Source organism: Chelonoidis abingdonii, chromosome 21 (assembly GCF_003597395.2).
Source record: "Chelonoidis abingdonii isolate Lonesome George chromosome 21, CheloAbing_2.0, whole genome shotgun sequence".
Lineage (NCBI taxonomy): Eukaryota > Metazoa > Chordata > Testudines > Testudinidae > Chelonoidis > Chelonoidis abingdonii.
In genome coordinates, this window is record NC_133789.1 from 8,734,345 (window position 1) to 8,747,806 (window position 13,462).

General features: G+C 52.4%; 1 protein-coding gene across 1 annotated transcript; it reads right to left on the reverse strand.

The window, feature by feature from the left end:
* Nucleotides 1–2,500: 2,500 nt before the first annotated feature.
* RNF113A (ring finger protein 113A) lies at nucleotides 2,501–12,532 on the reverse strand. Its single transcript, XM_032805498.2, has 10 exons — nucleotides 12,404–12,532; nucleotides 11,706–11,782; nucleotides 10,244–10,348; nucleotides 8,238–8,345; nucleotides 7,119–7,228; nucleotides 6,768–6,874; nucleotides 5,818–5,907; nucleotides 4,561–4,654; nucleotides 3,503–3,609; nucleotides 2,501–2,653 (listed from the first exon to the last, which is right to left on the reverse strand). The coding sequence occupies exons 1-10, from the start codon at nucleotides 12,501–12,503 to the stop codon at nucleotides 2,580–2,582; spliced, it is 972 nt and encodes a 323-aa protein (XP_032661389.1). The 5' UTR covers nucleotides 12,504–12,532; the 3' UTR covers nucleotides 2,501–2,579.
* Between the last annotated feature and the right edge of the window lie 930 nt (nucleotides 12,533–13,462).

The window sequence follows — 13,462 nt, forward strand, 5'->3', positions numbered from 1 at the left end:
GAAGGGTCCCTCTCCTCCTTGACCAGCCTGACTTGGCCTGTGTTATGCAGGTCGTCGCACAAGATGATCACAATAGTCCCTTCTGGCTTTAATCTGTGAATCGTGTTGATCTGAAGGAGCAACTTGTAATGAAATGTGGTGGGCGGATATTGCCGTTATACCTGGCAACAGTGTCAAAATGAGGCCCGTGCCACTGACCTTCCTTTGCAAAGCGCTGTGACATGTACTGAGAAATGCTATAAAAGAGCAAGAGATTCTCGTTTTTGCTTGGACCTTCTGGTGGGTGGGTGCTTTACACATACTAAACCCCTCGCCTTTGCTGGATAATGTGCTAGGAAAGGGTAACTTTGCCCACCACTGAAGTGTGGTCATTTAACACCACAGCAGCGTGAAGGACAGGAAACAAATACAGTACCCCTGACCCTACACCTGGGAGGAAGTTTAGAGGCAGAATGTCATTACATGAATTGGAACGGGCCCAGGACACAATCCAGAGCCCCCGTTTCTGCAAAAGGTGCAGTGGGACCTGGCCAACCACAGACTTGGCCAGATGTCAGCTTAGTGTTGCCTGAAATGAGGCTGCTTCAGTAGCACAGCCACCTCCTTTTCTAACACCAGCCTGTGGCCTGAATCCCTGGAAGCACTTGCTACCAGAGGAAATCAGTGCAGCTCTAACCTCAAGGACTGGCCTAGTTTAACTTGTGACATCTGCCAGGGTCACAGTACAGTGTAGGAAGGGAAGTGGTTTATTTGAAGCTGTGTGAAACTAAAAGGGCTGTGTTTTTTCCCACCATGTGAATGGCCCTTGTACAGATGTAGCCGTCAGAAGTAGGCAGACCTAAAACTTCTAGCTAATGACCAACAGTGGGACCCTTGTTACTGGATTATCAGGGGGCTGTCTTGAAGAGGTGAAAATCAAGACACTGCTTTGAGACTCTTAACAGGTTTAGGGAGGAGGGGGAAAAGGGCTCTTTAACCCACATGTAGAAACAGCCTGGGATGATACCTAGGGAAACAAAAGAGCTCCAGGAAATTACACCTATTAAACTGCTCTGCTTAATTTAGTAAATGCCAGAAATAATCCTTTGTGCATGACAAATCCACCCTGCTTCACCCTCCCTCAGTGTATAGCACTGCCATGGTCAAGGGGAAAACCTTAGGATACCCAACCCCTGTTTTCAGAGGCATAAAGCTCCCCAAACTAACCTGTGAGCAACTCCTGTTGGGTTGTGGTGGTGACAGCCAGTCTAGCTGAAGATTGATTAGATGCCCTTTTAATCTTGTAATTTAGTTTAGATTTTAAATGCTGAAAGAAATTGTAGGACAGGGGGCTGGAGATAGCTAAGCAATCACATGAAATTCAGTAGGAGGCTCCAGCCTGAGCTCCTTTTCATTGCACTTAGGACATGAAGAGTGGAGGGCTGGGATGTTTTCATATAGTGTTGTGAGCAACATGTAAGAGGTTGATGTGGAAAGCTGAACCTCTCCCTCATGCTGTGGAGGGTTTAAAGACAAGTACACCCAGGGCAAAGCCTGTAGGATATGACAGAGCAGAGGGGCGGCTGCTAACAGGCACAATCAATGCTACATAAAAAGCAGACCAGAGTGACTAAATAAATGTGAGACTGGCACCTCTTTTAAAAGCATGATGGCAAAGATAAATGGACAAAGTAAAATCCTGTAGACATCCTTCACGGTGATGCCTGAAAGGGGGGAACATCTGACATTTCAAGGGTTGAGGTTTTTGAAAGTTTCATTTTGAACGCGGGGAACTGGAAACACCCTCATATTTGTGAAATTCTTCCCATCCTTCAGCCTGCTCTACTAGATATGTTTAGCCTCCTCCCCCTGCTCTAAACTCTTAGCTCCTGTGGTGTCACTCACCCCAGCAGCATCACCAGTTAAATAAACCTCACTAGGACCAGCTGGGGCAGAAGCTTCTCTGGGTTCATGCTTGGCAGGGAGCAGAGCCCATGAGTAACGTACCTGTGGCTCAAGCTCACTGGGCAAACCAAGGCTTCCTTGTAAAGAGAGAGTCTCACTATGACGACTCATTGTGTGATTTAAAATGCTGTTTGCTGCAGCCTGGAGGTAACATAGCCTCACTTGTAGTCCTACAGGCATGGAGGGTGGGGGGAATGTTACAGCCCAGCATGCATGAGCCACCTCAGCCTGCCCACCACCACCTTCTAGCACAGGAAAGTTGCCTGACTCTGTTATTCTTCTCAAGAGCCACCTGAGTCCTGGCACTGCAGCAAGGGCTCTGCTGGCACATTTTCTCTAGCAGTTGACTGGAGGCTGTCTTGTGCATTAGCCTGGCAGGGAGACACATCTTAGTCTCCCACTTTCACAGGTCAGAACCCGCTGGGGTGCTGACAGCTAAAGGAACTAGTCTGGCAGCTCAGCACAGGGGGTTTCCTAGTGATCCTTGCTGGTTGGGTTAACAGGCAAATCACCTGCCTGTGACAGTTTCCCAGAAGCAAAATCCAAAATGGACAGGTCTTTTCTATAAACTTTTATTGGGATATTACAAAAGCTTAGGGGTGGGGATGGGAGGGAGAACAGGGGATAGAGTTGTGCTACTGTGGCTCATCTCCATGCTCCGAGGGATCCGACTCCTCACCCTTGTGCTTTTCTAGCTTTGCCATTAGCTCTGCAAAAGACAAGAGGAGCAGGGGTGAGGCTCTGAACAGGCCCTGTGCTTCACAAGGGCTGCTGCTCCCCAGGACGACCATAAACAGCTCTCAGTGCCAGCTAAGGGCGAGAGGGAGCCATGGAGGGTAGAGTTGGCTGTTTGGTGCAGCTGGGTTGAAATGAGCCCTGGAACTGCAGCTCCGCACTCAGGCAAGGATCCAGTAAGGTGTCAGGCATGGGACGAGCCAGCGCAATGCCAACTGGGAGCGGGGCTGGAGCCTGCAAGAGGCGGGTTTAGGCAGATGGCTGCGATGGCTGAGGCAGGACTCGAGAGGTGGGAGCTAATCCCCAGCAGACAGAGGGAAACCTGATTTCTAGGCCATTCCACCACCTCCTGCCGCAATGGGATCCAAAGGCACGCGCTGCACTGACCCTCTGGATGCTCTTGGCTACTGTGTCCTGTCAGGTTGCTGCCCTGCCCTTAGCTTCCTGGCTGCTCCCCTGCCCAGCTCATCCCACCAAGGCAGAAGAGGAAAACTGGATCTGGCCCATCAGAAGATCTTCCCGGCCCTCTCTGTTGTTGAGCTCCATGTTTGGCCCCACTTGGCCAGCTATACACTGGGGAAAGAGCATGCAGCTCTTGGCACTTACAAGGAGATGGAGGCTGGAGACCAGCCCAGAGCTTTAGCCCAACTCACTAGGGCATCTGTATTTTCTGATCTGTTTAACAAGGTGAGTGATCCAGGCTGTGCTAAGCCAAGCCACGCCATGCCACCTGGAGAGGAGACGGCCCTCCCTACCCAGTGCAGTAACATCCACCCCTGGGTGGCACTAAAGAAAGGCCTGTGATGCCGGCGGGGAGAGGCACCTTTGGCTGGGTTGAAGACACCACTGGTTTGCTGGTCGCACACGTAGCAGCGCTTGGATTTGCGGTAGTGCTCCAGGGCGCAGCTCTCGCAGAAGTAGTGTCTGCACCTGCCCGGAGGGAACAAGGGGGCCAGGTTAAGTCTCCCACAAAGACTGCGGCCAGAGGAGATAGACCTAAAGTCACCATCTCTGGGAGGCACCTGGAGACAGGAGGGCTCTACTCTGCTCATTCTGTTGGGACCTGTGGGGGAACTGAGCAGCTAGCGTTCTCCCTGCCCCGTAGCAGCAAGCAGGCACCTGCGAGGGGCATTACAGCAAGGCTTGGCCTGCATGGGGTTGTTACAGTACAAATGCAGCAAAGGGAATGTCCCACAACCTGGAGACTTAGGAACAGCTGCAGCCCTCCCGCATGAGAACAAGGCCCAAGGCCTTATGCCCAAGAGAGTTGCCTCTGCTCCCAGGAACGGGGTTCGCTGCTTCTGCAGAGATCCCAGACCAGGGAGCATGACTGAACTGTTCCCAGGAGTCCTACATGGAAGGCGGGCTGATGCTCCAGAGACCAAACCCCTGGCCATGCTAACAGGACATTGTCAATCAGAGGAGAGGCTCCCAGGCCAGGCCCAAAGATCTCCCAGCTCACCACTGCTGGGATGGTAGGGTGGGATGCCTATCACAACACTTGGATTCTATTTCCAACTCTGCCACCAAATCACTCTTTGACCTTGGGCGAGTCCCTTTGCCTCAGTTTCCCCATATGTACAGTAGGGATAATGATGTTTATGAAGCACCAGTAAAGCATTGGGATGAAAAGTCTCAAGGCTGGTGATAAAAGCCATGCTTTACAATGGACAATGAATGCATTTTGGGAGCCTTGGAGGGACAGTGCTAGAAAAACGCCAGGGAAGGGTCCAGGCAGCTAAGAACTGAAAGGCCCAGATGCAGCGTCACTGTGAAGTGGGTAATAACATTGGCCATGGAGAGAGAGGGATGAACTCAGTGAGACTGATCCAAAAGCCAGATGCTTGTGTCCCCATCCCAGCAGCAGAGGCGGCTACTTACTTGGTAACCACAGGGTTCTTGAAGGAGCTTCTGCAGATGAAACACTTGAAGGGCAGGTCCTCGTCATCGCTGCTCACTTCATAGTTTTCCTCGTCTGCGGGAGAGAAAACAATTAACCACGGTCAGGCAATAAGGGGGCATCCAGGTCAGCCCGCCACAGCCCGGAGCACGAACTACCCCCAGCACAGGAAGCACACAGCAGGTGGGCCTGGTCCGTGGCCAGAAATAACCCAGCTTTGGCAGCTCGGCAGCTCTGATGTCAGCAGCTTGCGTGGGAATGAGAGATAATTAGGTCTAATGAGCGAACATGCTCGCTGCTTATCTCACAAGGAGCAGGTTCCTCTTCCTCGCCCACTCACTGCTATAAGCAGACACCAGTGAGGCCGCCTTCCTAGTGTTCCTCCCTGACTAGCTACCACTGAACCAAAGCCAACTGCTTCACACATAACACGGCCTCTGGAATTTTCTGCTGCCGGTCAGAAGCACCACCCAGCCTGTGGCTGTGAGATGCAGCAACTGCCACCACCTGAGCTACATAGCGGCGAGTAATAGCACTGTTTCCCATAGGGAAATACATGTGAATGTGCAGCTGGAAGGCAGTGAGATGTCACAGCAACCCCACTCCACAAGTTGGGAGATCGCTCACTCTTGGGCCATGAGCAACAGCAGATCAATATCCTTTTAGAGGTAAGACTACTTGGGGTGAAGTTTTCAGAAAGTACAGGATTTATCATAGCAGATCAGGCCATTAATTCCTCTTGGCCACAGTCCGCCTCTGGCACTAGGGCATACCTGATACTTCAAACCAAGCCTAATTCCTCTGTCCCCACCGCCCCCGGGAGATGAACCTGGCACACTGGGCAATGCTGCTCACAGAAAGGGTATTCATTCCAGCCCCTGTGGCGATCAGCCATCATCCTGAAACAGCAAAGTTGTTCAGTCCTTTCTTAGTTCTCATAACAGCAGCAATTACTGGACATAACAATCCAGCTGCAGGATTGGGTTCTACAGTCCTGCAACAGGGAATTCCACTGTTTTGTGACCCGCTGCAATGAAGAACTGTCCTTTTTAATCTTTAACTTAAACCTGTGACCCATCACTTAACATGTCTTTTGAGACAGGGAAGGAGCCACTGATCACTTCTCCTTTACCCTTCATACCTGAGAGCCCTCAGTCTAGCCCATTCTAAAATACCAATGTTGCAAGACCTCATTAGAACGGAATTGAGGGAGAGAAGGGAGAGGACCACTATTGTACCGTTGACTCCGTAGCGTCCTTCGTCCAGTTCACGTTCAATCTGCCAGCCGTGTTTATAGTCAGAGCGGTCGTGGAGGAACTTACAGCTGTCTGCCACAGGACAAACAGACAAGGAGTTAGCTTCCCTCCCACCACTCTTCAGTTACCGCCTTTTGCAAGTGGTTTATAAATGGATGCTTTGCCCAGGAGAGGGGTAACTCACCAGAGTGCAATCCCCACTCCAGTTTAATGCAGGGGCGTGGCTCATGGAAACTACAGAACCTAGCTTGCGTCTCGATCTGATCAATGGAGCTCCCAAGCACCGAGCGTCACATCCAACATGTAACACAAGCACTAAGGAATGGACAGAGCACATCCCCTCACATACTCTCTTATTTTCCTGCCAGAGGGAGACTTTCCCAAGCTTACAGAGGGACACTCAGTGGTAGAGTTGGAAATAGACTCTAGATCTCTGACTCCCAGTCCAAAGCTGTAACCATACGCCCATGCTCCCTTAGTCACCCCTGTCAACAATACCCACTGAATGGACAGATTCATCTTCTTTCTACAGCATTTCTTTTATCTTAGAATCATGCTGAGATCCTGCAGGCTGAGATCCACCTAGCAAGGTGATTACTGTATTTGAAGTTATAGAAATCAATTGCCTTGGACCCAGCACCTTGTACATTTACAGCACTATATAAACAGATTCAGGCTGCCTGGAGTCTGCGGCCATCCTCCAGAAATGTCCTGCTTAGATCCATAGACGTCCTCTACTCGTGGACCTGCAAGTCCAGGTCATTAACCATTAAATGCTGCCGTTGGCCTCTACAAGCATTTGGCTGGGTTGAGTCTGGCAGTGTCTGGAGAACTTGTGCCTGCCTAGACGTTCTTCTTAAAAAGGGGCCAGCTAGTTAGTTTGGGACTCAGGATGGGACATGGGTGCTGCAGAAAGGAAAAGGGCCATTCACCTCCAAAGCCACAGAAGCCTGTTTCCTTGTAGTCTTTACAGATGTCGGGCTGATAGTCCCACCGCACGGTGGCCCTCAGGTGCTCCGGCGCTCGGATGGGGCCTTTCCTGAAAGGGTGGAAGAATGCTTAGAACGGGCGCATATGAGATGCCTACAGGCAGGTTCTGGTTTGAATCAGTCTTCAAAGGGAGGGTAAAGGGGCCAGCCTGCAACACTGGAGACTCAAACTCTGTCCCCAGAACAGACACATTTCTGCTGCCCAGGCTGCAAGCTTCTCCACATGCTGCCCGGAGAGCGTGGCTCACTGAGCTAAAGAAATCGGGTCACAGATCATTGTTCAGCAGCACCTACCTGACCATTCCCGAGGAGGCGTTCCCCATCGATGTATCTTTGGGCTTCACGTATTTCTGATAGTTATTGATCCCCCGGTAAATTTTATCATCCTCCTTCCCTCGTAGCTCCTACATAAGGAAAGCAAGAAAACAGACAGGGAAGAAAGCTCCATCTCTCAGTCCCCTAGATCTGCTTCCTGACCCCACCAGCCCCCAACCTCCTCTGCTATCCATCCTCCCTCCACCTCCCTCAACTCCCTTCTCAGAGCACTAGGGATGGCCACAAAAGCCAGGAGGTGCCCATCGTAACCAGGGAAAAGGATTTATATTTGGCTTGTCAAACTTAGGGGAAATAAAGCTTCCTTCCACCTCTGTTTTTCAAAATCAGTGGGTGAATTTGGTGCTCCTGAAAGAAAGGCTTGGAACAGGACTGGCTGCCCACCACAGCTCTGCCAATGCACCTCAGTCCAGACCTGCTGCTCCCCACCCTCAGTCCAGACCTGCTGCTCCCCACCCCCATTCCAGCCCTGGGCTCTGCACACCTAGCTCTGCCAATGCACCTCAGTCCAGACCTGCTGCTCCCCACCCCCATTCCAGCCCTGGCTCCGCACACCCAGCTCTGCCTGTGCCCCATAATCCTGACCTGCAGCCCGCTGCTATCCCAGATCTGGGCTCCCCACGCCCAGCTCTGCCCGTGCCCCTCAATCCCAACCTGCAGCTCCCAGTGCTATCTCAGTCCTGCCCCACCAACACGTTCACACACATCCCTCTGCCAGCACACCTGCAGAACCCTGTTATTCCAGTCAGTTCTGCCAAAGCTGCTTTGGCCTGATTTGCAGCATCCCTCTTTCCAGGCTTAGACCTCTCAGCCACAGGTCCCATGTAAATGACCAGGCACCCATGGCTAATCTGCTTCTGACCGCTTGCACTAAGCAGGTCTATCTGAACCCAGGCCCTTCTCCCCTACTAACCCCTTACCCCCACCCCCAGCACACTTCAACTGGGAAGCAGCCCCTCGGGTCTCAGCAAACCCTCCTGGTGGGATGGACAAGGAGACGGAGTAAAGCACATGACTAAACAGACGAACATTTCATCTCCCGCCCCAGAGCTCTGGCTTTACAGGTCATGGCTGACTGACCTCCTGGATTTTCTGGCTGCGCTCAAAGATGGCCTGGGCATCTCTCTCCTTCTCAGTGTCCAGCTCATACACAGCCGTTGCTCCCATGTCCTCCGGACCTACAGGTTTCTGAAATGCAAGAAGCACATTTCCCCATTCACAGTCAAGAGAAGACTCCCACGGTGCAGAAAACTGCTCAGATCCTGCAGTCAGGAACACAGGATAAATGCACAGCGCTGAAGGAATGGGGACAGTCACTTTCTGCTTATACCAGTTGGTTGCTTGTTGCAATTCACTCTGGTATCCTGACAATGAACCTAGCCAGGTTGGTGTCACTTTGCCATTTCACTTCCTGGTTCTCTAACATCTCGGTCCTTCTATCTTCCTTCGTACTCATCCATGGATTTTATTCCCAAAGACAGGGAAGCATTTACCCCTATTTTGCAGGGAGTTGCCCAAGGAGGCCGATGGCAGAGCTAGGAACTGAACCTAGGTTTCTAAATCCAGTGCCCTAACCACTAGGCCATGCTTTCTACAACGGCTGCTGTGTCTGGATTTCTAACCCAGCTGTGGGCGGTTTGCCATTTAATTCCGTTAATACAGCTATTCGGTTTAGATTGTTTTTTTAATGTCCTGAAAACATTTCTCTTAATACTGGGCTTCATCAACCCTTTAAGTACAATTCTATCCAGGTGGGAGCGTCATGGCATCGGATTACAAATAAACTGAGCTCTGGAGTTTCCAGCAGAAAAGCCACACTCTTCTCCAGCACCTCCTTTCTGTTGGGTGGGGGTGGGGGCGTTTGAAACTGACAGCAGCAGCCCTTTCTCTGACAGCCAAGTGCTGAATAATAATCACAGCCCTGAGCTCGTCACAAGGCCCTGTACAAACACGAACTAATAGATCCTTGCAACCCCTGTGGGAGGCAGCTCAGCGCTACACCTGTTTTACAGAGGAGGAAATGGGGGCACAGAGAGGGGGAGTGGGCAGGAATGCACGTCAAAGCCGAGATCTGGACCGTTTCTTGCCCTGAAGAGCTCAGTGTAACTCAAAGGCCTGTCACTTTCACCAATGGAAGCTGGTCCAATGAAAGCTCTCACCTCACCCTCCTTGTCTCTCTAATATCCTGGGACCAAGACAGCTACCGCAACACGGCAAGCATGAAAAAAGTCTGTTTGCATTACTAACACCTCCTCAGATTAGCTAAACTAGATCCAATTGATTTCCCATACGTGCAGGCTGTTCCTTTCAGACTCTTGTTCAGCTCAGGGCAATTAAACTAGATAGGCCAGTGGCTGCTTCTCCTGCATTAAACCATGCTGTTCGGATTTCTAGTACCACAGAAAAGTACATGTTACTCCAAAAAGGCCCTTTGTGATGTTTATTTGGGAAGACAAGTCAAAATTTCTACACCAATAAGGATTTGTAGACACACACACCTCTCTTTTTGTAATTGCATGGTTAGAGCATTGGACTGAGCATCAGGACTCCTGGGTGCTGTTTCCTCACTCTGCCACTGACTTGCTGTGTGACCCTAGGAAAGTTATTCTGCCTCTCTGTGCCTCAGTTTCCCTATCAGCAGAATGGGGATAAAGTTAAAGAACTTTACAAGGAGGTCACTGAGTTCCTTGCTCCAGTGGTTGGGGTGTTAGTCTAGGACACTGAAAACCTGGCTTCAATTCCTTGCTCCATCACAGACTTCCTGTGTGACCATGGCAAGTCACTTAGCCACCTTGTGCCTCAGCTCTCCATCTGTACAATGGCGATAATAGCACTGCTCTTCCTCCTGGGAGTGTTGTAAGCATAGATCCATTAAAGACTCGGAGGAACACAGAGACTATGGTGAGAGACATTAGAGAGAGAAAAAAGCACCAGATGGACACGAAAGAGAGTTAAAAAACAAAACCTGATCCTGGGACCCAATCATAAAACCAACCAAACACGCCTTCTGGCAGCTGTTGTGCAGACTAAGTGATCTAACTGTGCCTTCTGGCCCCTTTTAAAGCCACGTGCTGCACTGTGCTTACCGCCGATCTCGTTGATTTGTAAGTGACCCCGATTCCTTGCGACTTCTCCTCATCGTCACTGCTGCTTGCCCCATACGAGGTCTTCTCTTTACCACTTTTCCTGGTCTGAAAGATGGGAGGGCAAATATATGAAGAACTGAGAAAGATCCACCACCAGCAAACTGAGCACAACACTTCGCCACGTTCCCCATCACATGTTGGCAAGAGATAGTGCTGCGGCCCAGGAAGGCAAACAAGTGAAGCTGTTGAAATCAGGGCCCATACAGACACAGCACTGGATTAATGCAGCCACCTCTGGGCTGGAAGGAGGGCAGAGCAAAACACCTTTGGTTCTCCTAGACCAACAGAGGGGTACCACAAAGTTAAATTACTGCGTTAAGAGAGCCAAGTGATAGGTTTAATTTGGATCTGTGGGCCTGCAATGTTAGAACCATTCATTTCCCTCAATCTACAGCACATCTCCAATGGGTAACAATAGGAGGTTGGAGAAAAGATCAAGCAAGCCCATTGCCAATAACTAAATCTATACGTACATTACAGACGTCTGCCACCATGCTCTTGTCAATCAAGGGTGTGATCCTGGACCCTTATAGCAGTGCCGGCAGAGGCCCCTAGCGTAGATGCTGCTGTGCAGACCAAACTGCATTGGTGCTGGTATAACTTTTTTCAGTTGGGGTGGTGGTGAAATAAGCTATACTGGTAAAAGAGCAAGCTGTGTTGATATAAACTGTATCTAACTAGAAGCCCTTTGCTGGTATAGTAGACCAGTAGAGTTATACTGGCAAAAGACTACCGGTGTCATCCTGGCCTAAATTTTCAGTTACTAAAGTTACTGTGGCATACTGCATCACTTTGGGTAAAAGTCACACAGGACATTTTAAGATCCTTCAATTACTGCCCCTTGTTGCCCATTTTCATATGCATTTACCTAACCTATGCATTCGCACACCTAGATTTGTAAAGTTGCGTCCTTTAGGTGTCCTCATTAGGCTTTACAAGATATTACGCCCTTGAGAGGAGAGGGAAAGTTCACGTCTCTCACAGTCGGGCATTGGCCAAGGAGGCCTGCAGACCTCGGAAGTCAATTCTGCACTAGTTACTGTCTGTTCACATTTGAAAAGATTTTCTCACAACCAGAAGGGCTCAAAACATAGGGTGTTTTTTTTTTTTAAGTGAGAATCTGAATTCTGCATAATCTGAATCTGTCATGGGCTCAGATCAATCTTATAAACTGGCTGGATCCACTCCAAAGGAGTGTCTGGCACTGCCATGGCTTGGCGAGGACGCAGTCTCGTGGAGCCGGTGCACAGAGCCTTCTGCAGATCTCCCCCATGGATTTCCTGGGTCCGAACGTGGGACCCATCCCGCCCCGCACTCAGCGGAGAGGTCTGTTACACGTGGAGTGGGATGCAGTGACTGGCCAACGCGTGGAGCTGGGCATCTCTGCAATGGGCTCTGTCACCTTCTGGATCATGGGGTTGTGGGCTTCCCGCCGCCTCTCCTTCCTGACCACCGTGCTCCCCTCATCGCTGCTGCTCCCTGCAGAGCAAAAGAGCCCATCAGCCAGAGGGGCAGGCGTGGCCAGGCCAGGCCAGGTCTTCAGCCCCCAGCCCCACTGGTGCCCCATTCCCTCGCCCCAAGGAGCACTCCCCACATGCCAGGCCCTGGGCATGGGGCTCTTGGGGGCCACTCAGCCTGCAGGGGGACCCGGGCCCCTCTCGGGGTCAGGCTGGCTCAGCTCCCAGCATGGGGGCTCCCAAGGCCCCTCCAGTCTGTCAGCCCCCCCCGCTAGGATAGTGGTACGGTCCAGACCCCTCCCCCCCCATGATATTCGCACCACTCAGAAACCCTCAACCCCCTTCCCCAGTGATAATGGAACAGTCCCGAAATCCTCCCCACTGCTAATGGGATAACCCCTCCCCTCGTCATATTGGGCCTGCCCAGAAACCTTCCCCGAAGATAATGGTACAGACCAACCCCGCCCCCCTCCATGGTATTGGGACAGCCCAGCGCCCACCCCGGCGGTACAAATGGCATGGCCCGGAATCGCTCAGTGATAATAGCACAGCAGGAAACACCCCCCCCCCGCGCCGGACAATGGCACGGTCCGGAGCGGGAGCGGGAGCGGGAGCGGGAGCGGGGCCCCTCCCCCATCCTCACCCTGCTCCTGGTCGCTGCTCGGGCGCTTGCGCCGCCCCCTGCCGGCCGCCGGGCCCCGCTTCTTGAACAGGAAGCTGCAGACCGGGGTCTCGTCCGCCATCTTCCGCCGTCAACGAGACGGGTCGGGCCGGGGAGCGGAGAGAGGGACCCACCGGCGCCAACGAGATGGGCCGGGCTGGAGGAAAGGGCAGGAGCGGCCGGCAGCGGCGCCGCGCGGCGCCCCTAGCGGCGGGGAGGAGGAATCGCAACCGCGGCCTCCCGCTCGCCGTCTGGGAGCAAGGTCTGGAGGGAGCGAGCGGCCGCCCAGGATGGGGGAGCAGGGGCAGGAGAGCCCCAGGAGGGGAGTGCGCGGCAGGGTCCGCGGGGAACTGCCCAGGATGGGAGGGGGCAGCAGGGGCCCCAAGGAGGGAGCTTTCACCTTCCAGGGGCTGCCCCAGAGGGGGCAGCTTCCCCTCCCCGCACTGAGTGGGTCTGGTGCAGCCCCCCGTCCCATGGGTGCTCTAATTCAGGCTCTAGCACTGTGGCTCCTGGGGGCGTTAATGAGACTAGCCCAAGGGGCCAGGCTGGGAAATGCCCCCCCCCCCGCAGGTGAGCGTGGCTGGTGCAAGCCGCGTGTGCCATGAGGAAGTGGCCTCCTTGCCTGTGGGGCAGCTGGAGGAAAGCTGAGCTCCTGGCCACTTGTGGCCACAAAAGATCCCCAGGCACTTCTAGTTACAGTGTCCGGTGTTAGCCTGGCTGTGCCGGCCAAGTGCCACCTCTGGCTATTACATTCTGCCCCTTGCTGCATCCTGTTAGCTGCCACATCCCAGCCTACAGGTGCCTGCGTTCCCATCTCCCTGTCTATTGGTAAAGCTCTTTGCGATCCCTGGACAAAAGGTGCTAATAGAAGAGATTATTATAGGCTACACTGAGTCAGTGGCAGCTGTTTCTGAATATTAAGAACACTGCTGTTTTCCAGCCTGCCAAATGAATGCTGAGGTGGCATGTATATCTGTATGCCTGCAGCATCTGAGAGGTTAATTCCTCCTCCCTGCACCTGTGTCTCATCTTCCCCCACCC

Bases quoted from the DNA above. Each gene is read 5' to 3' on its own strand.
- RNF113A (XM_032805498.2), bottom strand. From the start codon at position 12,503: ATGGCGGACGAGACCCCGGTCTGCAGCTTCCTGTTCAAGAAGCGGGGC. The intron at 7,229-8,237 runs GTCAGTCAGCCA...TTCCTTATGTAG, and splicing joins GCAGCCAGAAAATCCAGGAG to GAGCTACGAGGGAAGGAGGA. The intron at 5,908-6,767 runs GTGAATGGCCCT...GTCCTGTGGCAG, and splicing joins AGGCTTCTGTGGCTTTGGAG to ACAGCTGTAAGTTCCTCCAC.